Source organism: Cervus canadensis, chromosome 4 (genome assembly GCF_019320065.1).
Source record: "Cervus canadensis isolate Bull #8, Minnesota chromosome 4, ASM1932006v1, whole genome shotgun sequence".
Classification (NCBI taxonomy): domain Eukaryota; kingdom Metazoa; phylum Chordata; class Mammalia; order Artiodactyla; family Cervidae; genus Cervus; species Cervus canadensis.
The window spans coordinates 88,716,564-88,739,585 of record NC_057389.1 but is presented as its reverse complement, the minus strand read 5'-3'; the positions used below and the strand labels follow the sequence as shown (position 1 = coordinate 88,739,585).

General features: G+C 56.1%; 1 protein-coding gene across 7 annotated transcripts in view; it reads left to right on the top strand.

Annotated features, from left to right (window-relative positions):
* The window catches only part of RFX2 (regulatory factor X2), a 90,140-nt gene extending 69,935 nt beyond the window's left edge, over positions 1-20,205 (top strand). For 4 of the 7 annotated variants that reach the window (XM_043466336.1, XM_043466334.1, XM_043466333.1 and 1 more), the window contains 12 exons: positions 3,991-4,172; positions 5,306-5,425; positions 7,547-7,662; positions 8,549-8,667; positions 8,957-9,066; positions 9,331-9,485; positions 10,439-10,536; positions 11,516-11,665; positions 12,461-12,669; positions 16,848-17,001; positions 18,070-18,112; positions 18,556-20,205. In XM_043466336.1, coding sequence (XP_043322271.1) covers positions 3,991-4,172; positions 5,306-5,425; positions 7,547-7,662; positions 8,549-8,667; positions 8,957-9,066; positions 9,331-9,485; positions 10,439-10,536; positions 11,516-11,665; positions 12,461-12,669; positions 16,848-17,001; positions 18,070-18,112; positions 18,556-18,653 — 1,554 coding nt within the window. In that variant the 3' untranslated portion in view covers positions 18,654-20,205. Of the gene's footprint in view, positions 1-3,990; positions 4,173-5,305; positions 5,426-7,546; positions 7,663-8,548; positions 8,668-8,956; positions 9,067-9,330; positions 9,486-10,438; positions 10,537-11,515; positions 11,666-12,460; positions 12,670-13,858; positions 14,246-16,847; positions 17,002-18,069 lie in introns of those variants that run through there. The other 3 variants (XM_043466332.1, XM_043466330.1, XM_043466335.1) reach the window with 3 other exon arrangements.
* The last annotated feature ends 2,817 nt before the right edge of the window (positions 20,206-23,022 follow it).

Genomic DNA, 23,022 nt, shown 5'->3' with positions numbered 1-23,022 from the left:
TAACTGGAAATTGGTTCGGCATTTTGAAGGAGGGACAGGTGGCAGCAATCAAAACGTGCTTTTGGCATGTTTTCTCAGGCACTTGGCTTGGGATTGGACGTTCCTTGGAGAATTAAAACATCAAAGAGAAGAAATCCCCATTGGTCAAACCCGACCCCGAACATGACCCCACCAAGACTTTTATACCGGCTGAAGTTCAAAGTGAACTAACTGTTCCGGCCGGGGGTTGTTGGGGGGGCAGAAGCCCCACCCACTAGGGAAAGATCCAGAAACTTCTGGGTTTGTGGAGGGGCAGGGCACAGGCGTGGCCAGCAGCTGCAGCCTCCAGTCTGAACCTCAGAGGATAAGCAGTCTTAGACTCCAAGCTGAGCGAGTAGAAAGTCGGCAAGGCACATTCTCTGCTCTGGGACCAGGGCTCTTCAGCTCTGGAGCGGACAGCGCAGCAGCCGCACCGCCTGGGAGGCGCAGCACGAGGAAGGCCGGGTGGGCGTGGCCGCGGGCGGAGGGCGTGGCCGCGGGAAATCGACAAAGTACGCGAAACGCCGGCGCCGCTGCAGCCGCAGGGCTGTCTCTGACTTTCTGACGGTTCTTCTCTGGGAGGTGGGCTTGCCTTGGCTGCTTCCCCCAAACTAGCATCCATTCCTGAGTTTAAACTCCGAGCAGGAAGAACCTCTCTGTGTCCGTTTTCTCCCTGCTGGCTTGTTGAGTCGTTTTCTTCCATCGGGAGCTTGAGAAGTAGGATCTGGGGCTTGGCGGCTCAAAGAGGAGAGGAATAAGGTCTCTGGAAAGAGTGACCCTCGCGCTCGCACTGGTGGAAAACCGCCAGGAGCTTGTCTGGGCCGGGAGAACGAGGAGAGAGCTGGGGTGTGGCCTGGCGACTGGCGGCTGGGTGTCCTGCAGAAAGAGCCCTTCGTGGTCCTCGCCAGCCATGCTCACTGGAGACAGTTGAAATGGGCGCCACCGACCGCAGTCCCCATGCCCAGGCAGACGAGCGAGCCTGGTGCGGGGCAGCGAGATGCCCGGACCCCAGGAAGGCTGGCCTGTGCTTTCCAGACCCATTCCGACGTCAGGGTTACCTGAGCTCCCCAGACTGCCCTGGGGGCTCGGACAAGGGGGTGTGTGGGTTGAAGGGACCTTCTAGCCTGGTGTGGGAGCCCCCGAGAGAGAAAGTGGGCCCCAAGGCATCTCTGAAACGGGGAGGGGCGGTAATTTGATGGCAGGAAACGAACAGCTGTTTTGGAGGAAGGAGGCGCTGGGGATGGAGACACCCTCGCCAGCCCGGGTGTCTGCAGCCTCGGTGCAGTCACGCTGGCCAGGCACACACCACCCCCCAGGGCTGGTCCCCTGTGCTGTCCCCCGATCTGTCTGGAGAAGTCCCCCACTCCTGCTGACTCAGCGGCCCCTGTCGTGGGTCCCTGCAGAAGTGACCTTGGCCTACTGCATAATCTACTATTCCTCCCCTGGAAGAAGGACCTGCTTTTAGGTGAATCATTCAGATTATATGACTGTTTTTTTAATCAAGAAACACATATCTTAAAAAATGATTTAGCTTTTAGTAGTGGTATCGTGACAGAGCCATGCCCTGCAGCCTGGGGTGGGCCTGGGCTGGAACTGGCAGCTCTGGGGGCTGGTCCTCTGCTCAGAAGCTGCTCCAGATCATGCGGCAAATGCCTCCAACGGTGGTCGAGGTTGGACTGCTGTGTTTTGGAGTCTCTGAAACCCCCTCGCCGCTCCCCTCAGCTGCATCCTCAAGTGTCCAAGGTGCCTGCCTGCCTAGAAGAGCAGCATCACGCAGGTGTCCAGGGCTGGGCCCCAACCCCCACCCCAAGCCCACAACTCCCTCACCTCCCGCCATCTTGCCGGCTCACCTAGGACAGCGAGGTCCTGCTGGGGGCTCTACCTTGCCTTCCCTCCTCCTGCTGCAGCCACACCCAATGCTCCAGGACTGTACCTTCAGAGCCACCCGGAATCGGACTACTCCTCCCACCCCTCCCACCACGGCCACAGACTGTCACCCTACCCCCAGCCCCCAAATCTCCCAGACATTGTAGCAGCTGCCTGCTAGCTAGCCCTTGCTCAGCTTCCAGGCCCTTCTCATGGCAGCTGCCAGAGTGGTCCTGCTAAAAACCTGAGTCAGGCCCTGCCCTTCCTGTGCGCACAGACCTCCAGGGCTCCCACCTCCTTGGAGTGAAAACCCGAGGCCTCCCCGTGGCCCAGAAGGCCCTGCCTGACCTGCCACATCCCCTCCCTGCCCTCCCTTTCTCTCTCCCCCTTACCCACTCTGCTTCAGCCACATGGGCCTCCCCACTGTTCCTCCAACACACCAGGCACAGTCCTGCCCCAGGGCCTTTGCATGTGCTGTACCGTCTGCCTGGGACACCTTCCCTCAACTCACTCCCTCAGCTCCTCCCCCTGTCCCATCCCTGGAGCTCCCAGCTCCCTCTCCTGGATTTTCCCCATAACAGCACCAGCTCTCATTCTGGGCATTTTACTTATTTTTTGTGGGTTGATCCCCCAACGAGAATGGGCGCTTCTGGAGGACAGGGGGCTTTTGTCTATTTTGTTCACAGTTGTATCCCCAGCACCCAGGGCAGGTGGGTGGATAAATGCGTGGGCTCAGTCACTTCAGTTGTGTCTGACTCTTTGTGACCCCATGAACTGTAGCTAGCCCGCCAGGCTCCTCTGTCCATGGAATTTTCCAGGCAAGAACACTGAAATGGGTTGCCATTTCCTATTCCTGAGGATCCTCCCAGTCCGGGGATCTAGCTGGCAAATCTTGCATCTTCTGCATTGACAGGCAGATTTTCTACCACTAGTGCCACCTTGAAAGCCTGGGTGGATAGAAGGTCAGATTCAAAGCTGAATTATATGAACAGAGTGAGGGTGGCTCAGGAGCCACAGTCAGGAGTGTTTGCTCCCAAGAGTGGAAAAAATACCCTGAAGGACAGAGGGGCTGGGTGGGTGGGCAAGTCTGGTCATCGAGCCCCCGCCCCCTGTTTACAGGTTAGAAGCACAAGTGTCCAAGGATCCTGCGCCACCAGGGAGCCCAGAGCCCCGGGGCTGTTGGGTTCTGTGGCTTTCCTCATTGAAAAAGGGATTTGACCATATCATCAAGAAGAGTGCAATCCGGACAGATCACAAATGTGGCTAAAAACATACTTTTTCCTGGAAAAGATTCTCTTTGTTTTATTTGCTACTGACATAGAAATTGTGCAAATATCGGCAGAGAAAATGGCAGCAGAATCACCCAGAACCAAAAGGTGATCCTCTCACCCTCTCCTTGTGCTTGCGTGAAGGTGCTGGGACCCTAGTGGTGGGTTTGCTGTGGGTGAGGCAGAGCTGTGTAGGGGTGAAACTGGGCCTCCTGGTCGTGTAGTGTCACTGACGAGTGATGCTCAGCGGGTGGCGATGACGCCAGGTTGCAGCATCCGGCAGTGAGCCTGCATAGACCCCGCGGTGCTTGCTCAGGCTGCAGGTGAGGCTCTGCCTTCACGGAGCCTCTAGGCCGTCCCCCAACCTGAGCACAAAACTTGGCCATTTGTCTTCATCTCTCTCTCTCTCTCTGGGTCATGAGTACAGGGACATTGGTGATGTTCCCTTACCCTGGGCGCCATGCTGATGGACCGTCGAGCGCTCCTTCATCCGTCTTTCTCTTGGCATCAGATGATCTCTGTCCCCATGGGTTTAGGAAATGTTTGGTGTGCGGGACTTGGGGGGCTTTCAGTGATGAAGAAGACAGATCCTAAGGTTCTCCATCACGTTCAGGTTTCTATAAATTAAGTCAGGGAACCTGAAAGTCTGGCTAGAAATGGAGGGGATAAACAAATGAGTAAACAGAAGCTACTGATTGATGAGTGTGCCCCAGGTCTCTTGACCCTGAGTTGGTGACGGTAGCCGTGAGTCCCCGGTCATGTTTGAGGTGGGCCAGCGTGTGACGTGTGACGGTCCCGGTGGATGTGTGTCAGCATCGGGCATGTCTTCTCCATCCAGCTGCAGTGGCTCCTGGACAATTACGAGACCGCGGAGGGCGTGAGTCTCCCCCGAAGTTCACTCTACAACCACTACCTGCGGCACTGTCAGGAGCACAAGCTGGACCCAGTGAACGCCGCCTCCTTTGGGAAGCTAATCCGCTCCGTGTTCATGGGCCTGCGGACGCGGCGGCTGGGCACCAGGTGGGTCCCTGGGGGAGGCTGGCAGCCCCTGACCTGCCTGCCTGCCCACCCCCTTCCCTTATCCAGACACCCAGCTTTCAGAGAATGCGAGGCACCCTCCTCTCCACACCTCCCGATGTCCATGGCTCCAGGTGCACCTGGACTTGGTCTAAATGGGCAGCAGCCAGGCCACCCCCAGTGGGGAGGGCCAGTGGTCACTCACCTCCTGGGGACAGGACACAGGCTTCCCCCCAGCTCTCTCTCTTCATTGGAAATTTTTCATGGTAACCAACTTTTTAAACAGCAGCCTCCAGGTTGTCTAGCAGAGTGGGATTCACCGTGTCTTGATGCTTTTTGCTGAGCCTGGACTGGCCCACTGAGGGCTGCCCTTGGGTGACAGCAGCCAGGGACCGTCACGGGCAGGAAACTTACCCCACAAGAGAAATCGGGTCCTCCTGCTAGAAAAAGACAGCCACGCTATGCTCAAAGCAGGGGCTTGGCCTATGTGTGAGGCCACCCTGCGTGGCCCTGGCCTGCGGCCTGCGGCCTGCCAGGTTGGGTGAAGGAACATGTATGTGGGTGTCAGGGTTCACCTGCACCCTCTGTGAAACTGGCATCCTGGAGAGTTCTCTGCCACCCTGGGATCCTTGACAGAGGAGATTCTTACAAGCCATGAATGGGTGGCGGGAGGGGCAGTTGGGCCCTGGTTTCAGGGACATGACCACCCCTGCCCCGGGCCTTTCTGGAAGGCCTCCCGGGGCCTCCACCTTCCCAGGGTCCTGGATGCTGCCTCAAGACTGGGGCTCTGTCCCCCTGCTCCCCACCTCTCAGCACTGGAAGCAGGGTGTTTGCAAGGCCGTGTGTCTGTTCTTCCCTCCCAGGAGTTCCTTCTGACCTGTCTCCTTAAATTGTTTAAAACCCTTCAATCATCATTTCCCCTATAGTAAACTAAGGTAGAATCTCCCAGAGAGCAAAGGCTTTACAGAATTTCCTGAACCTCTCTGACCGCGGACCAGTCTGTGAACACTCCCCACACGGTCCGTGGAACACAGGCCCCGAGAGCCCTCCCCGAGAGGGAGGAGGCCGGGGCAGAGCCCTAGTCTCACGGTTCAGGACATGTACGAAGAGAGCTGACCCAGATGTTCGGTTCCCAGGGGCAACTCCAAGTACCATTACTACGGGATCCGCCTGAAGCCAGACTCGCCCCTGAACCGGCTGCAGGAGGACACGCAGTACATGGCCATGCGGCAGCAGCCGGTGCATCAGAAGCCCAGGTGGGTGAGCTGTCCCAGGCCGGCCTGAGGACCAGCCAGCCTGCCTGCGAGTTTTCACTAGGGGGAATGGAGGGAGGGGGTTTCTGGGGCATTGACCACATCCAGGAGGTGGGTGAAGGTCAGCCTTTCACTTCCACTTGGCTTGGAGTGAGGCCAGCAGGACACCTCTGATGCTGGGCCTTTGTACGGCTGGTGAACCCACACAGATCTAGCTTTGCCACCCCAGGTCCATAGCTGTCATTAGGGTTCACTCTGTGTGTACGTTCTATGAGTTTGGACAGAGCTGTAATGACACGTATCCACTACCATAGGATCACACAGAATAGTTTCACTGCCCGAAAGGCTCGCCTCGCTCCTCCTGCTGGTCACCCCTCCCCGTCAGCCTCCAGCAACAACTGCTCTTTGTTTTACTTGCTCCTTTGTTTTTGCCTTTTGCATAGTGCATAGAGTTAGAATCACAATCTTGCATTTTTCCTCCCTGTCTACAAAGAAAGAAAGAACATTGAACACAGCCCCAGAAGCAGGAAAAAGAGGCTTGTACACTGAAGTGGCTGCTTCTTCCTGACCTCTGGGTCTGATGGCTGGAAAGGCCTGGTCATTTTCTGGAATGTTCCCTGTGCATCACACACCTACTCGCCTCTTAAAGCAGGAATCAGCACAGTTTTTCTGTAAAGGGCCAGAGAGTACATACCCACAGCTTTGCAGGCAGACACTGTCTATGAAGTGTCTTCAGCTCTGCCTGTGTAGCACGACACTCATTACAGACCAGGTGTGAAGGAACGGGTGTGGCCAGGTGGGGATCAAACTATATTTTCAAAATAGGTGGCAGAAATGGCCCTCTCACCGCCCTAGGTGGAGATACCTGGTTCAGAGCCCCCTGGAATGTCACCTCCCTGGCCCCTTCCAGTCACCCCTCTGCCCCGCTGTGTCCCAAGCCCCTTTCCAGAATCTACTCAGCTCCAGGGCAGGGGCGCACCCCACTCACCTCCACTTGGCACTATCGTGCCTTCGTTGAGCTGCATGGCTGACACCCCATTTTAGCTGCTTAAGGGGTCCAGGTGACTCCCAACCACATGGCCAATTACAGGAATTGGAGGTCACAGGGGGGAGTCCGGAATGTTCTCTGGAACCAGCAGTCCCTCCTGTTCCTGGCTTTCCCCAGACAAGGGGTGCAGCTTCCGTTATGGGGTTCAGGCCCCTGAGAGCACCTGGAGAATTTAGATGCATGTTTCACAGTGACAGGCTTGTGCCATTGGCACGGGGAGCCCATCCCCCAGTCAGGAGGTCCACGCACATCTGAGCCACGTCCTCCCACCTCCCAGCGAGCCTGGCCCCATGTTCCACAAGGAAAGGAACTCCTACCTCAAGCTGGATCCCCTTGCCCATCTGGGCTCCAGACAGTTACCCCGGGAAGCCCTTCTCTGTTAGTTTCTCAGTTTGCTGCCTAGACAGGCTGTCCACTGCTTTCTGGCTGAGGGCAAAACAAAGTCTCAGAATTTGCTTTGAGATCATATAATAGACATTTGGGGGACCCTATGTAAAGAAGTTCACTTGTCTTCTAAGAGAGAACTATTAGAATATATACACATAAAAGCAACCCAGGGGTCCATCAACAGATGATGGCTGAACAAATGTGGTCCAATCACATGGTGGAGTAGTATGCAGCCCTAAAAAGGGAGGGGATTCTGAGCCCTGATACAGCATTGATGAACCCCGAGGATGTGATGCTCAGGAAGAGAAGCCAGACACAGAAGGACAAACACTGTCTTTTCCACCCGCAGGAGGTCCCTAGAGTCAGATCCACAGAGACAAGCGGTAGATGGGGCCAGGGGCTGGGGGAGGCGATGGGGAGTGAGTGTTTAAAGTAGACAGAGTTTCAGTCTGAGGAGATGAGAAACTTCTGGAGGTGGATGGTGGGGATGGTTGCCCGACAGTGTGAATGAACTTAATGCCACTGAGTTGTGCACGTGAAAGTGGTTCCAGTGCTAAATTTTGTGTTTTCTATTTGACCACAAGTTTTAAAAAATCACACACCCTCCCAAACCAAATCCTGTCCAGCCCTCCAGCCCCTTCTGGGGAGTGCCGCTGGGGCCTCACGGTGGCTCGTGTGTTCCCTGCCAGGTACCGGCCAGCCCAGAAGACGGACAGCCTTGGGGAGAGCGGCTCGCATGGCAGCCTGCACAGCACGCCCGAGCAGGCCATGGCTGCCCAGAGCCAGCACCACCAGCAGTACATCGGTGAGCCACCCCCACCCCGGCCCAGGGCCTGCTGGGAAGGCTCCAGGGCCTCTCAGCACCTCGGGGGTGGGTTTCAGCACCAGCAGCATCTAAAGGGCTATTTCAGACAGTTTTCTTTCCTACCACCTTTTCAAGTTCTAGTAGACCTTCTTTGTGGGATTCCTGAGGTTTTTGAATTATCAGCATGTGCCTCCCATATTAATGGATATTAATCCCCCGAAAATGGAGTAAAGTGACCATCAGAAAAAAATAAGTAAATAAAATGAAATGCCCATTGGAAAGAAGACTAGATGTACTTTGAGTCTAACCCCTCTGAGCCTGGCCCCTCCCGGGGGCCCCAACACAGGGCAGCCTGGCCTTCTTCCCTGGGATGGTGCTTCCCCAGCCCAAACCGTCACTGCTCCGGAGCAACAAGAAAGCATCTTTACTCAGCCCACTTCCCAGGGCAGCTGGGGGAGGTGCACACACATCTGAAGACACGGGGGACTCTGTGCACTTCAGTATATATTTGAGCCCCACCAAACCCCCCCCGAGTTAGGGCCTCCTGGAGAGGCTCTCACCCCATCCCACCGGCCGCCCCCTTGCTGGTGGAAATGGAGAGCCTGCTGTGTGCTAGGCCCTCTCCCCTCCTTTGTGTGTGTGTGTGTGTGTGTGTGTGTGGTATGCATGTGTCCTTAACATCACCAGGAGCTGACGAAGTCATCCCCACCCTGAATCTGAGAAAACCGAAGATTAAAGGTTGTGTGGCGGAGAGGGGAGCCAGGACTCCACCCTTGGGGCTGCGGTGGGGCCATTAGCGCATCCCACCAGTATCCCCAGCCTGCCGGCTTGCCAGCGGCTCCTGCACGCCGTCCTCGGCCCTGCTGACCCCACCTTCCTCCCCCAGATGTGTCCCATGTCTTCCCCGAGTTCCCGGCTCCCGACCTGGGCAGCGTCCTGCTGCAGGAGAGCATCACGCTGCATGACGTCAAGGCCCTCCAGCTGGCCTACCGGCGGCACTGCGAGGTGACTGCCCCAAGCCCGGCCCCGGGGCTCCAGTGGGTGCTTCGCTCAGCTGCATGGGGCCAGCGCCAGAGTATCCCTGGGTGTCTCTGGTGGGCGACAGGGAGCAGACAGCACCAGCCTCCCTCCCTGTGGCCGAGGAGTAGATGGACTCTCCCTTTGTTCACCCCATCCCTTCTCATGGTCTCTCTGGGTTTGGAAAGACCCCACTGCAGCCCGGCTGCTTGCCCCTATGTTCTGACGACAGACACCTGCGCACGTGGGTGTGTTTAACCAGCGCGTTTACTCCTAGGCCACTTTAGACGTCGTCATGAACCTCCAGTTCCACTACATTGAGAAGCTGTGGCTCTCCTTCTGGAATTCTAAATCCTCTAGCGATGGTCCCACCTCTCTACCCGCCAGGTACTGCCTGCCCCTTGGCCCCCAGACGTGGCTTTCTTCACCAGCCCGGGTTTACCCTGCAGACCGCCCCCAGACACACGCTCTAGCTTTTCAAGAACTGGCGCTCAGACACCCTCGTGTGCGTGTGGTCTCAGGGTGACGACGGGACAGGGAGCTGGCCTGCACAGGGCAGTCCTGCAGCCTCACCCGGCTCATCTATCCCAGGAGAGCCGCCCCTGAGCCGACGGCTGACCCGTGTCCCCTGGTGTCCCCCATCCCCTGCAGTGACGAGGAGCCAGAAGGCGCCGTCCTCCCCAAGGACAAGCTGGTGTCTCTGTGCAAGTGCGACCCTGTCCTCCGGTGGATGAGGACCTGCGACCACATCCTGTACCAGGCGCTGGTGGAGATCCTCATCCCGGACGTGCTGCGGCCCGTGCCTAGTGAGCGCCCTGCCCCGACTAGCGCACCCAGTGAATGCTCCGCCCCACCCCGGCCCCGCACCCCCCCGCGCCCCCACTCATCTGGTCCCATTGCTACCCTGGGGACCTCCCAGGGCCTCTGTCCCCACTGGCCCCCATGGCCTTCGGAGGCGGTGACACGCCCACCACTAGGAGGCGCCCGCCTGCTGGCTCCCTAGGGTGGGGTCCCCACCCCGTGAGAGTGAGGGGGCCGGGCTCTGAGCCTCACTTTCCCAAGGCCTCTCTGTAAACACCCATGCCTGTTAGCGCTGGGGAACCTCCGTCTTTTTGATAAGCTGGCCTGTGCTTTTTATGCCAGTAAAAGGAAAATAGCAAAACCATTGCACTTGTCCTTTGGCCTTGCCTTCCTGGAAACTGTTCAGTGCAGTGTTCATTCAGAGTCTCTGTGTTAAGGTTTGAAATTGGGGTATCTTTCTTTTTATAACACTTGGAGGGTTTTTTTGGTTTTTCAAAAAAATGTGTTTCATTTATTGCAAGCTGTCCTAAATTTGGAAGTCGGTAGAATACATTTACACACATTTGTGTGTATCAGGGGCTCTCCCCCTCAGCACTGTGGAGTGTGGAGCAGCGTCCCCTCCCCACTGGCTGCCAGAAGCCCTCTGGTCGTGGTAGCCACAGATGTACCCAGACGTGGTCTTATGTCATCTAGGGCAGGGTCGCCGGGGTGAGAACCGCCAGTGTAGATGGGTAGATGAGCAAAGATGAACGATGCAGGGCCAGCACAGTGTCAGTGTCTGCTTGGTGTTCCCACTCAGTGTCTCCCTCATAAGAGCCCTAAATTCTCAATCTCTTCTCGTCTGTGTTACTTGTTCTCGGTGGGGGTGATTTCCATGATTTCCATCTCTTGCACTTGAGCTGATCCTGACGGGTGAGGCTGCCTTTCTCACAATTAACACCATGGCTTGTGTCCCCAGGTACCCTGACACAAGCCATCCGCAACTTTGCCAAGAGCTTGGAAGGCTGGTTGACCAATGCCATGAGCGACTTCCCACAGCAGGTCATCCAGACCAAGGTAATGGTCAGGGTCTGGGCCTCCAGACCACACTGGCCACCCCCGGGGCAATTTGTGCTGTGAAGGGAGGGGACTCCGCTCTGTCCCGGGGGAACTTGAGGGCCCCTGGGCTCCAGAGAAAGCAGGCTGGTCCCAAGTGTCCTGAAGATAGGGGGTCCTTCCTGAAGGGCCAGGGATGCCTCTGTTGGAGGCCGGTGCTGGGAGTTGCTGGCCTGACAGAAGGTGTCTTTGCTGAGAGACTTTTGGACTGAATTGGAACAAATTGAATATTTCTCTGCTCATTGTAGGAGGGGGATTCAATCTCTTTGTGGTCGCCCTTTTTGCTATAGTCTTGACCACAGATGAGATTGTAAAATGTGGAGATGAGGCCTCCTTATGGAGAAGAGGTGATCATATTCCTATCTCAAGCATTCCTACAGCCTCACACAGGTGGGGCTAGATCTGGGCAATCCGGTCTGCCCATCCCACCCTCAACCTGGAATTGATCCCTGAGGCCAGTGAGTCTCAAACTTCAGGATGCACATGAATTGCCTGGGAAGCTGTTGAAAATTGCAGATTTGAGTAATTCCCTGGAGTCCAGTGGTTAGGACTTTGCAGTCTCATTGCTGAGGACCCAGTTTCAGTCCCTGGTAGGGGAACTAAGATCCTACAAGCCACGTGGTGTGGCAAAAAAATAATAATTAAAATGTTTTTAAAATAAAATTGAAGATTTCCATGCCACACCCCCAGAGTGGCTGGTCCAGTGGCGCCCTGGAATCAGTATTTTTACCATCCGCCCCAGAGAGCTGCTGTCCTGAATTCTGCCTCGCCCGTGCTCGGCATCCACGCTAGATGCCACTCGATGTGTGTCCCTCATGATCTTCAGTTTTGGGGCCTTCGGGCCTGTCCAGAGGGTGGGTCCCTGCCAGAACCACCCTTGCCCGCCCCTCCCCCTGCGCCCTCCCGGGGCAGACAGGGCTCACCCCGGGCCTCCCCCCAGGTCGGCGTGGTGAGCGCCTTCGCGCAGACCCTGCGGAGGTACACGTCGCTCAACCACCTGGCGCAGGCGGCCCGGGCAGTGCTGCAGAACACCTCCCAGATCAACCAGATGCTCAGCGACCTCAACCGCGTGGACTTCGCCAATGTGCAGGTGACTCCTCCCGCACGCAGGCGACTTCTCCCAGGCGCCTCCCCAACAGGGGCGGGCATGGGAACCCACTGGCCGAGCTCCCACCCGCTAGAAAAATGCAGAGACCCACCAATCTTAGCCCACAGCAAACTGGGCACCTCACCGGGGCCCACATTTGTGTTGCATGGGAACGGTTGGGGTTGAAGCCCTCCACAGCCAGTCTGGGACCCCTAGGTTCTACTCTGTGATCATTCCCCTGGCCTCCAGGCGCTGGGACCAAGACCTTAATCTGTTTTCTTTAAGTTTGCCTTCCCCATGCCATGTTCATGGCTCTGTTCTGGTCTTAGAAAAGTACAGGCCGCCGTCAGATGGGTCCTGCTGCCATATCTATGTCTAGTTCAGGCCCTGAGCTGATCCATGGAATGAACACACATACCCACAGAGGAGCGGCCACTTAGAAATAACCCAACGGGGACTTCCCTAGTGGTCCTATGGTTAGGACTCTGAGCTTCCAGTGAGAGAGGCACAGGTTCCATCCCTGGTCTGGGAGTTAAGATTCCACATGCTGCTCCAGGCAGCCCCCCCACAAAAAAAACAGAAGGCAATGATGAGGTACAGACTGGGCTTCGATGCAAGAAACCTGGATGTAGGCCCTCAAAGCCTGGCAGGTCCCCTCCTAATGCCCTTCCGTCTCCACCCCATGGAGCGGGTGTCGTGCTGGAAAAGGCTGAGGCAGTGGGCATCTGTGCTCACGTGCATCCAGCCGTGGGCCATGCTCAGGACGTGTCGCTGACCCAGCACCACCCACGCCCACAGGAGCAGGCCTCGTGGGTGTGCCAGTGTGAGGAGGGTGTGGTACAGCGGCTGGAGCAGGACTTCAAGCTGACCCTGCAGCAGCAGAGCTCCCTGGACCAGTGGGCCAGCTGGCTAGACAATGTGGTCACCCAGGTCCTGAAGCAGCATGCGGGCAGCCCCAGCTTCCCCAAGGCCGCCCGGCAGTTCTTGCTGAAATGGTCCTTTTACAGGTGAGTGTGCACGTCATCTCTCAGAGAGCTGGGGAGGTGGAGGGGGCCGAGGCCCACAGACGAAGGCCAGCCTTTGGGACTCATTCCTGGGGGCTCCCAGGGGCAGCCCTCCTGGGACCTCAAACTGGGTTACAGACGTTTCTTTTTTTTTAATTAACTTTTTTCGTTTAATTCACCATTACTTTTTAAATTAATTCACATTTATTTATTTGTCTGTGCTGGGTCTTAGTTGTGGGGTGTGGGCTCCAACTCCTTGACCAGGGATTGAACCCAGGCCCCCTGCATTGGGAGCACCAAGTCGTAGCCACTGGACCACCAGGGAAGGCCCAGGTTACAAAGGCTCCTGCAGACAGAAGCCTCCACTTCGGGCCTCCCTGCTGGGAAGAACACAGCACAAGCCTTTATTTCTGCCGCTAGAGTGTCCCCACAGGGTGAGGTAAAGGAACGGTCTAGAGAGAACGGGAGGCGCAGATGGTGGTGGGTGAGAACCAGATAGAGAATCGTAGTGAGAGGGGCCAGTGAGGACGGTGACCAACAAAATAGGATGTGACATGAGTCTCTATCCCCTCACTGCCAAGTGCAGGCAAGAGGCAGAGACAGGTGTCAACTCCCCACAGAGTAGTCCTGGGTCAGGGTTAGGTGGACCTATTTATTTATTTATGGCCATGCCACAGCTTGTAGGATCTTAGTTCCCCAACCAAGGATCAAACCCAGCCCCTTGCAGTGGAAAGGCAGAGTCTTCACCACTGGACCACTAGGGAAGTCCCTATGTAGACCTGTTTTAAAATGATGTATGTAACTGTATTACAGGCTTCCCAGATGGCTCGGTGGTAGAGAATCCACCTGCAATGCAGGAGATGAGGGTTCGATCCCTAGGTTGGGAAGATCCTCTGGAGGGGGGCATGGCAACCCACTCCAGTATTCTTGCCTGGAAAATCCTATGGATAGAGGAGTGTGGCAGGCTATAGTCTATGGGGTTGCAAGAGTTGGGCATGACTGAGCAACTACATACAACAAAACTGTATTAGGATTAATTAGGCATGTGTGTGCGTGAATGTAAGGAGATTCATTTCTAGGAATGGGCTGGCGTGATCGCAGGGCCAAGATATCCCACTTATGTGGGAGCAGACACCACCGTCCTCAGGTGGGACTCCTTCCTCCTCAGGGAAACTTCACTTTTGCTCCCAAGGCCCCTCAGCTGACCAGGTGAGGCCCAGCCCTGGTGTGGAGGCTGAGCTTCTCCACCTCTAGTCGAGAGATGCTGGACAGGATCCACGGCGACTCCGACTCACACTGAACTGAATCACTGCCCATCACTGACACAGAAAACTAACCGCCACAGAAAGTAAATGTGAGAGAGAAAACAGAGGGAGGAAGAAAGAAGAATGTGAGAAAGAGAACCCATGAAAGAAAAAAGAGAAAGAAAAAAGACATGGAAGGATCAATTCATGCAGTTTACTATCCAGTTGATAGGAATTTTTTTTTAAAGAGAGAAATTGGAGGGAAAGAGAATAATAAAAACATAATCAAGAAAACATCTCAGGAACTTCCCTGGTGGTCCAGTGGTTAAAGCACTTGCAAGGCAGGGGATGCAGGTTCGATCCCTGGTTGAGGAACTAAGATCCCACATGCTTCAGAGCAACTAAGGCCATGCCAGAAGTACTGAGCCCATGAACCACAATGAAGACCCTGTGAAGCCAAAATTTAAAGAAAGAAAAGAAGACATCTCAGAACTAAGGGCTCAAGTTTCCAAGAGCTGCTGGGTTCCCCGCCCAGTGAAGGAGCCCGAGCCTCCCTGTGACGTTCAGACACTGAGAAGAGCCGATCATGACGGTTTTCAGAGAAAAGACAGCAGATCATATGTAGGCCAGGAGCCAGAGCAGTGTCCAGCCCAGGGCGCCGGGGGACAGTGTCGTCAGGATACCCAGGGAAAACTATTCCTACCCTGCAGTTCTCACCTGAGCAGACAGAAGCAGGAAACTCAGGCTGAGGAGGACCAGCCCAAAGGGGCCCTGAAGGGCATTCCGGTCCCAGGCAGTGATAAACACAGGGAAATGGATCGCTTTGTCACAGTTGAGCACAGGAAGACCACCAGCTGTTCTAGGCACTGGACAGCCCGTCAGCCCACCACAGCTGAGGGTTCAGACCCCTGTCCTCCTGGCAGTCCACCAGGCCCGCTCGTCTGCAAACTCAGCAGAGCTGAGCAGAGGGGACAGAAGGCCATTTACTATCCGACTCTCATCAGTATTCTGACCCCTCAGGTGGCTATGCTGGCCCGTCACTCCCAGCCCCCAGCTCCGTCCTCATGTGCTGCCATCCTCAGGTCCTTCGCACTGCCCTCCCCTGCCCGGAACGTGCTTTCCCCAGGGAGCCGTGTGGCCCGATTGTCCTCAGAGAAGCCTGCAGGCCTCTCGTGTGGAGTAGCACACCCCTCCTCAGCCTCCGTCCCCTGCACTCGATTTTCTTCCACTGCCTGTCACCTTGTCCTTTGTGTGATTGTCTGTTGCCTGTCTCCTCGATGATCAGGAGTGTCCCCTCAAGAGCCAGGATGTTTACTCTTGTTCACTCCTGCATCCTCAGCATCTGAATGTTGAATGAACAAATGAATGAACCAGAAAGGGACTGTGAGCCTGATTGGCAGTGTGGCTCAGTTACACAGCCTTTGCATTCGTGAAAGTTCTTCAAGTGACCTTTGCTTCCTACAGTGCTCATTTGGGACCTCCCTGGTGGTCCAGAGCTTAACAATCTGCCTGCCAATGCAGGGGACACTTGTTTGATCCCTGGTCTGGGAAGATTCCACATGCCTCGGAGCAACCAAGCCTGTGTGCCACAACTACTGAAGGCCCCGTGCCTAGAGCCCATGGTCTGCAGCATGAGAGGCCACCGCACACCACAAGCAGAGAGCAATCCCTGCTTGCTGCCAACTGGAGAAAGCCCATGAGGAGCAACAAAGACCTAGCACAGCCAAAAGTAATAATAAATTTTTAAAAAATCACGTGCTCCTCTGGACGCAGGCACTCACCACCTGGTGCCTCATAGGGCATCTTGAAGCCACAGCCAGCTGGAGCCAGCTCTCCATTTCCACTGCTGAACCCACCTGCCTTCAGAGTGTGTCTGTCTACACACTGGCCCCAGAAGATGCAAAAAGAATTAAGTAAAACTGATTTGTTGTCAGTTGTCTTTACTGACTCGGAAGTAACAACAGTTTCAACCTGTTAAAAGATAAACTGAGGCTTGTTGGCTTTTCAAAAGAGTCTCTGAGCAAACATCACTTTGAACTGAGCAGCGCCAAAGCCAAGATGGTGAGGAGCCTCCTCAGCCGGGAGCAAGGGGAGAGGTGTCCACACAGAAGGAAATGATCTGGGGCTGCGGCTGGCACACACTGACTGGTCTGATTGGGTTGTGGATGCTTGGACTCCAGGGTGACGCCCTTGGAACCCAGGGTAATGCCCCTTGAGTTCCATTACTGTCACGGGTGGTATTCACCTTGTGGGTCCCCTCCTGTCTCGTCCCTTCCTGCTTCTTTTCTCGTTCTTATAGCAATTAGACATCACCAAGGGTAGGTGGGCTCTGAGATGGCGCATCTGGGTGTTGGGGGCCACATGGCCGATGTGTGTGTAGGCCAGAGTGTGTGGTTGGGCACCACATTAAAAAAATCCCTTTAGCCTTCACTATAAAGAATGAGATAGAAGAGCTCTTTGAGCAACAAAGTTTTCCAGGCAGATGGTACACAGCACATCAAAACAGACATGACTAATAAAACTTTATTTATGGACACTGAAATGTGATTTCAGATACTTCTCACATGTCGTGAAATAGAATTCTTTTATTTATGTATTTATTTTGAAGTATAGTTAATTTGCATTACTGTACAAATTAGAATTTTTTTGACACTTTTTCCCCCAACCATTCAAAACTGTGAAAACTGTTCTTGGTATGCGGGCCATTCCAGACCAGTGACAGGCTGGATCCAGTCTGGATCGGCACAGTTTGCCAGCCCCTGCTTTGGGATGAAAGCAGCGAAGCCACCGTGAACTTGAGCCTTGTTTTTAGACGCGGACACGGGCACGGCAGGGGAGGTGGGTGGTCCAGGCGGCTGGCTGGCGCCCTGTGGGCCGGCTTGGGGCTGGAGGGGAGCCTGGTGTCCCGGAGGTGCCAGCCCGTGTCTGCCGCTCCAGCTCCATGGTGATCCGAGACCTGACCCTGCGCAGCGCCGCCAGCTTCGGCTCCTTCCACCTCATCCGGCTGCTCTACGACGAGTACATGTTCTACCTGGTGGAGCACCGGGTCGCCGAGGCCACTGGGGAGACGCCCATTGCTGTGATGGGAGAGGTGAGCGCTCCCCCGACCCCGGGACAGGAGGGCAGGCCTCGGGGTCCAAGAGGACGCACTCGAGGGGCTCGGGTGTGGGGGATCAGCGGGTGGGAGAGAGCTCGCCTGCGCCAGTCGGGTGACACAGGCAGGTCCTGGCTCCTCTGTCACCTTATGAGACCCCGGGCAGGATGTCCTGCCTGCAGGTGGCAGAATACACAGAACGTAACAGTTACCTCTTTAATCATCTCACAGTAAACAATCAAATGGCATTTAGTACATTCACAACATTGTGAAACCCCCACCTACCTTGTTCTAGAACATTCCACCACCCCAAAAGAAAACCCCATTCCCACTGGCAGTCCCCCATGTGCCCCTTCCTCCAGTCCCTGGCAGCCCCTCGCTGTCTCTGTGGATCTGCCTGTTCAGGAGCTTTCCCAGCCGTGGAGTCACACCCTGCGTCCCCCTGTGTCTGCCGCTCTTCCCGAGCCTCGTTTGCTCAGGCTCTGTCCCTGTGGAGTGTCAGGGCTTCTCTCCTTACGGCAGAGGACTCTCTGCCCGGCTCTTCACCACTTTGCTGAGCCATCACCTGTTGCTGGAGGGGCTGTTTTCAGCTTCTGCTGGTGGGGGTCATGCGGCTGTGAGCATTTCTGTACACGTTTTGTTTGAACATCTGCTTGAATTTTTTGGTGTATGTACCTGGGAGTGTATTTCTGGGTCATGATGGGTTTGTTTTGCAGAAGAAACAAGGTGATTTTAGTGCACTAAAATCTTAAAATCTTACAGAGATTTTAGTGCATGATAAGCGGTGAGAAACAGCGGCCGTTCCTTCCCTGAGCACTCAGAGGTCACAGCCTCTGTGCCCTTGCTGGCCTGGGCAGTCGGCACCCCCTCTGCCCTCCAGCCACTCCCAGGCAGGGCCCAGAGAGTGTCAGAGGGGACAGCCCAGGCCCCCGCAGCTTCAGGGCCGTTTCTCAGGGCATAAGCCCCCTCAACTTACAAAGCCAGAACCGGCTTCCACTGGAGACACGGCTCACCTTCCCCGGGTTGGCTCTGCGGAGCCCCTGACTCTGAGCCTCTTTCTTGCAGTTCAACGACCTGGCCTCCCTGTCGCTGACACTGCTGGACAAAGGTGGGTGTCTGGGCGTTCCCGCCCATCCTGGGCACAATTGGGTGGGGGGGGTGGCCCCTAAGGCGGCCCTGGGCAGCAGTCCGCAGGCAGAAGCCCCACCCCCTCCGCTCCTCCTAGATGACTGTCCTGCTCCCCTGGCCGTCCACTCCAGGCCCGGAGGAGCAGGGCCACGGACGGGACTGGGGCAGCTAAGGGGCTCCTCCCTCCACGTCTGGAGAGGGAGTGGGCAGGTGGGGCAGTGAGCACCCCCGGGGCCCATTCCCTGCCCCACGGGGATGGGAGGCCCAGCGCCCAAGGGGGACCCTACCAGGCACATGACCCAGGCGCGTGGGCGATGGTCGAGGGTGGTCACGAGGAGGAAGACCCCCAGTCAGCCCAGACCCGAGCCAAGGCAGGGCCCTCACCTGGCCTGTTCGTGCCCCCTACCCCATCCAATCCCACAGATGACATCAGCGAGGCCCACTCGGAGAGCCGAGGACGGGGCGAGCCCCTGGTGAAGCGGGAGCGCAGCGACCCCAACCACCCCCTGCAGGGCGTCTAGCTGGCCCCCCAGCTCCAGGCCCGAGCTCTGCCACAATAGTGCCTCTTAGACAAGTGACCTTTACTCCGAGTCCAGGGGCCCTGGGCCAGGGTGCCCGTAAAGGACACCCTCCTCTTCCTCAAGACGGAAACTGCTGTGACCCTGGAGGAATTGTGCGCCGGGTGCCCAGGGCCTGAGCTGCACTCTGGGCACCCAGCCCACCCTCTCCTCCTCCTGAATCTCCTCCCCCTTCCGCACACACCCAGCTCAGAGCTGGAAGGGGCCGGGCCATGTTGGCCAGTCGCTGCCTCCCCTCCCAGCTGGGAACTCCAGTGGCCCTGGGGAGGAAGGGGGTGTCCCGCAGCCCGCCTCATGCCCTGCGGAGCGCAGGGGCCGTCTTGATCCTTGCCTCGTGGCTGCCCAGCTGGTCCCTGAGAGCCTGGTCTCTAGATGCCAAAGGGTTCAGAAGCAGCTGCCAAATGATCCCTGGACGGGGCTCAGCCCACAGCCCCACATGGCTCAAGAACCAGTCACCAAAACAGACTCCCTGGTGCCAAGACCCAGTGGGACCTTTCCGTCAAACCCAGAAGCTTGATCCACAACTGCAAGGATTGGGATTCTGCCCAGGTTCACAGCCAACATCAAGCTCAACAGTGAAGTCTGGAATGAGTTTGTTCCAAGGAGTTCAGGAGATCAGTGTCCCCTCGGCGCCTTCAGAGGGCAGCCTGTCCAGCCAAGCCTGTGCATGAACAGCTGTGTCTTAAGCCCCGCTTCACAGAACCTTTCAGATTGCCTGCCTTTGAAGAAGCGATCCCTGAGTGCTGTGACTCCGGCAGGTCCCATCTTGAACTGCTCAGAGTCCAAATTCTTCTCTGGGGACAAGCGAACCCCAAGACCCGGCCCAGCCCCGAACTCTACACACTCCGTGTCTGTGTTCCTCATCATTTAACCCGTTGCACCAACGGGCCTGGGCCAGAGGGCTGCCCCCGCGGCAGCTGCAGAGAAGACGACCAGCCTCTGGTCTGGGAAGGCCTGGCTTCGTGTCTCTTTTTGAAAATATGTTCATACCGATAGTTTTGTGCTCGAATTGTTATTAGAACGTTCCTTATGGATGTGTATATGACAGTATATCCGGTCCCGAATGTTGTTCTCTCATGCGTGCAGAAGGTACTAATAGAAACTCACGTGGCCTTGAAAACCCTACTTCTCGACAAGCAGCGCTGTGCATCCATGTCCTCGAGTGCACTCGGCGGGGAGCTGAGAGGAAAGATGAGAAATCTCATTCTAAGAAACCAGCGGCCTGTCGTGGTGATCACCAAGTGCATCTTCTCTCAAGACTGCAGACTCAGATGAACTCAGACAAAAAGAATGTCTTTAAAGATACATCTGCTTTCCTGGGAGACGGTCAAGTTCATGGTTCCTAGATGGTGACGCCTGCCTCTTCCTCCACGTTTCTGCCTTACGCCCTGTCTAGTCCTTTGCCGGATTCCATGAGAAGGAATATAAACGACATAAAGACATCAGACTTTCGAGCCCATCCTCGTTTTTTGTTGCAATAAACACACTGAATGTACCCACTGAGGGTCACGGTCCACACTCCCCCCCTGCCCCGCCCCCCAGTGGCCCTGGAAGATACAGCACCCCTTCCCGCAGGCCCCTAGTCCTGGGACGGCGGGGCGGCCCAGGTCGAGCCTGGGAAGGGGGAAGAAGGAAATGGCGCTTTCCTCCGGCTCCCTGGGGAATGTTCCAGAAGGGGCAGTTTCCCCAGGCCGAGAGGACAACAAAGCAGCTCAGCCCAGGATAGGCAACACGGTGTGTCCAGACTAGAGTCATTCAGAGGTGCAGAATAAACCCAGGGTCCAGCCGCTGATGCAGCCCATTGGGTGTTTACCGGGTGTATCTGGTAAAGTGCGGGGGGGGGGGCGTGGGGTGGACCTCAGAAGCCCCTAAGAATCAATGCTTGAGCCTCTTCCAGAATCACCAGGCCCCAGCCCCAGAGAGCCCGGCTTGTGGCATTAAGGTGGGGGCTGGGCATTCATAACTGTTGCCACCACCCTCTCTGCAGGGCGTGGGGGTGGGCATGGGGGGACCCAACACAGGGGGTTGTGGGACTTTGGAGAAACCCTGCAGAGAAGAACAATGCGCTCAGGAACCGGGAAGGACCCAGGGGCAGGAGGATGTTCTAGAAACCTGGACGCAGTTCTCAGTTGCCCGTAAAAGCTGCTTCTAGGGGGGAAGGCAGGTGCCCCACACGCCGCCGGAGTTGCTCAGCCTCAGCCCCAGCCCAGGCCCCTTTGTCCCAAGTGGTGGCCCGGGCGACTCCAGGCGACATGAAAACTATCCCGAGCTGGGAACCCCAGGGCCTGCGCTTGGCTTAATGCCTCTGCGGTCACCATCTTGAAATTCCTAAGAATTTTCCACCAAAGTGCCAGTGCTTTCATTTCACACTGGGCCACGCAAATGCTGTGGCCAGTCCTGGGGAGGAGCTCCCAGGACCCCAGCACACAGCCTGCCCCTCAGCCAGTGGCCAGGCCCCAACCCCGTGCAATGCCCTGCCAGGCTCTGAAAACCCAGCGGAGCCCAGAAGCGTCCCCACCCTCTTGTGGTTCAGGATTTCAGCCCATGGCCCCTGAGCAGCATCAGCCCTTGCACAGAGCAGGAGCCACACCTCCAACCTTCCCCTCAGAGATCCCAGCCGGGGCCAGGCAGTAGGGTCCCTGGTAGGAGAGGGCACCTTAGGGCCTGGGTGGCTGGTGAGGCTCATGAGCACAGGTGATGCCCACACGATTCCTGCCCCAGGAGGCAGAGAAGAGAGAGAAGGAGGGGAGCCCACCGCAGGCTCCTGGGTCATTAAGTCCCTTGATGGCCCACTGGGTGGTGCACACGAGGGACCCAGTCCTACCAAGAGCCTCCGGGAGGTCCTGACCAATCACAGTGGCTTCTCTATAGATGCCCTGGTCCATTCTTTTTGACAATCTTCCAAGGTAGGCATTAACCACCCCCATCATCCACTGTCATACCCATGGGAAAATTGAAAGTTACTGGCTGGAAAGCAAGCAGGATGGCTGGAGCCCCAGCAGCCATACTGGACCTCGAGGTGGACGTCATGCAATAAGTGTGGCAAAGCAATGAGACAGAAGGAGCCTGGGTTCCCAGTGACCCCTCCGGTCAGAGTTCAGTAAACCACCATTTGGGAGGGTTGCAGGGGGACCCACTGATGTTCCTGCTTCTAAGAACTCTCTGGTGGCAAGAACTCTGACGCAGAGCATGGGGTGCGCCTGCATGTGACACACACGAGTGCTGAGTGCTAAGAGAGTCTCCCTGGCTGGGAGTGGCTCCCCCGCACCAGTTTTCCTCCCACTTCCCTGGCTGGCCCTCTGTCCCCACTCCCTATACCTGGGTCCCGCTCCTTCCACACCCTCTGTGACCTCGTCCACAAGCTGCTGACTTGCTCAGCCTCTGACAATCCAGACCTGCCCAAATCCCCATCCCACTGCCCGAGAGCCCCCGTTTTAATTTTTATTGGAACATCACCGACTCGATGGACATGAGTTTGGGCAAGCTCCGGGAGTTGGTGATGGACAGGGAAGCCTGGCGTGCTGCAGTCCACGGGGTCGCAGAGTCGGACACGACTGAGCGGCTGAGCTGATGGTTGCTTTACTATGTGGCATTCCTTTCCACTGTACAGTAAAGTGAATCAGCTACACATAGATCCTTTTTTTATTTCCTTCCCATTTAGGTCACCACAGAGCATTAACTAGAGTTCCCTGTGCTATACAGTAGATCCTCAGCAGTTATCTATTTTATACAGAGTATCAGTAGCGTAGAGTGTCAATCCCAGTCTCCAAATTCACACAACCCCAAGAGCCCGTTTTAGACATGGCACACCCCTAATGCTGCGAGTGCAATCAGAGCAGTCTGCGCCTACTTCATCTGGTTCCAAGAAGATGCCCGACCTCAACTAGTACAGAGCCTTTGAGTCTCCACAGATTTATTCATTTAGGAGCTCAACTACTTTCTACCTGGAACCCAGTTTTTATTTCATCCCAGTCCTCTGCCGCCCCCCTGTGGTCAGTTTGTGACACCGCCTCTTCCTTTACACTGGGGAAACCAGCCAACTCTGATTTTGCCTACAGGGGAGGCTGTTTTGTTTACACTGAATTGCAATCATGCCTGGAAAGACCAGAGCTAGCTGTCTCTCTCTCACATCCCAGCTCTCCTCCTCTTTCTCAAATATTTCCTGTTTATTTATCTCCCTACAAGATATTCAGTAACTGTTAATACAAAGAGAAAAACAGTAACCTGACCAACACCAAGTGATCTGAGTTGTCATCAGTAATGATACAAATCGCCATCAGGTGCCCTCCGAATAGGTTATTCTGTGTTATTC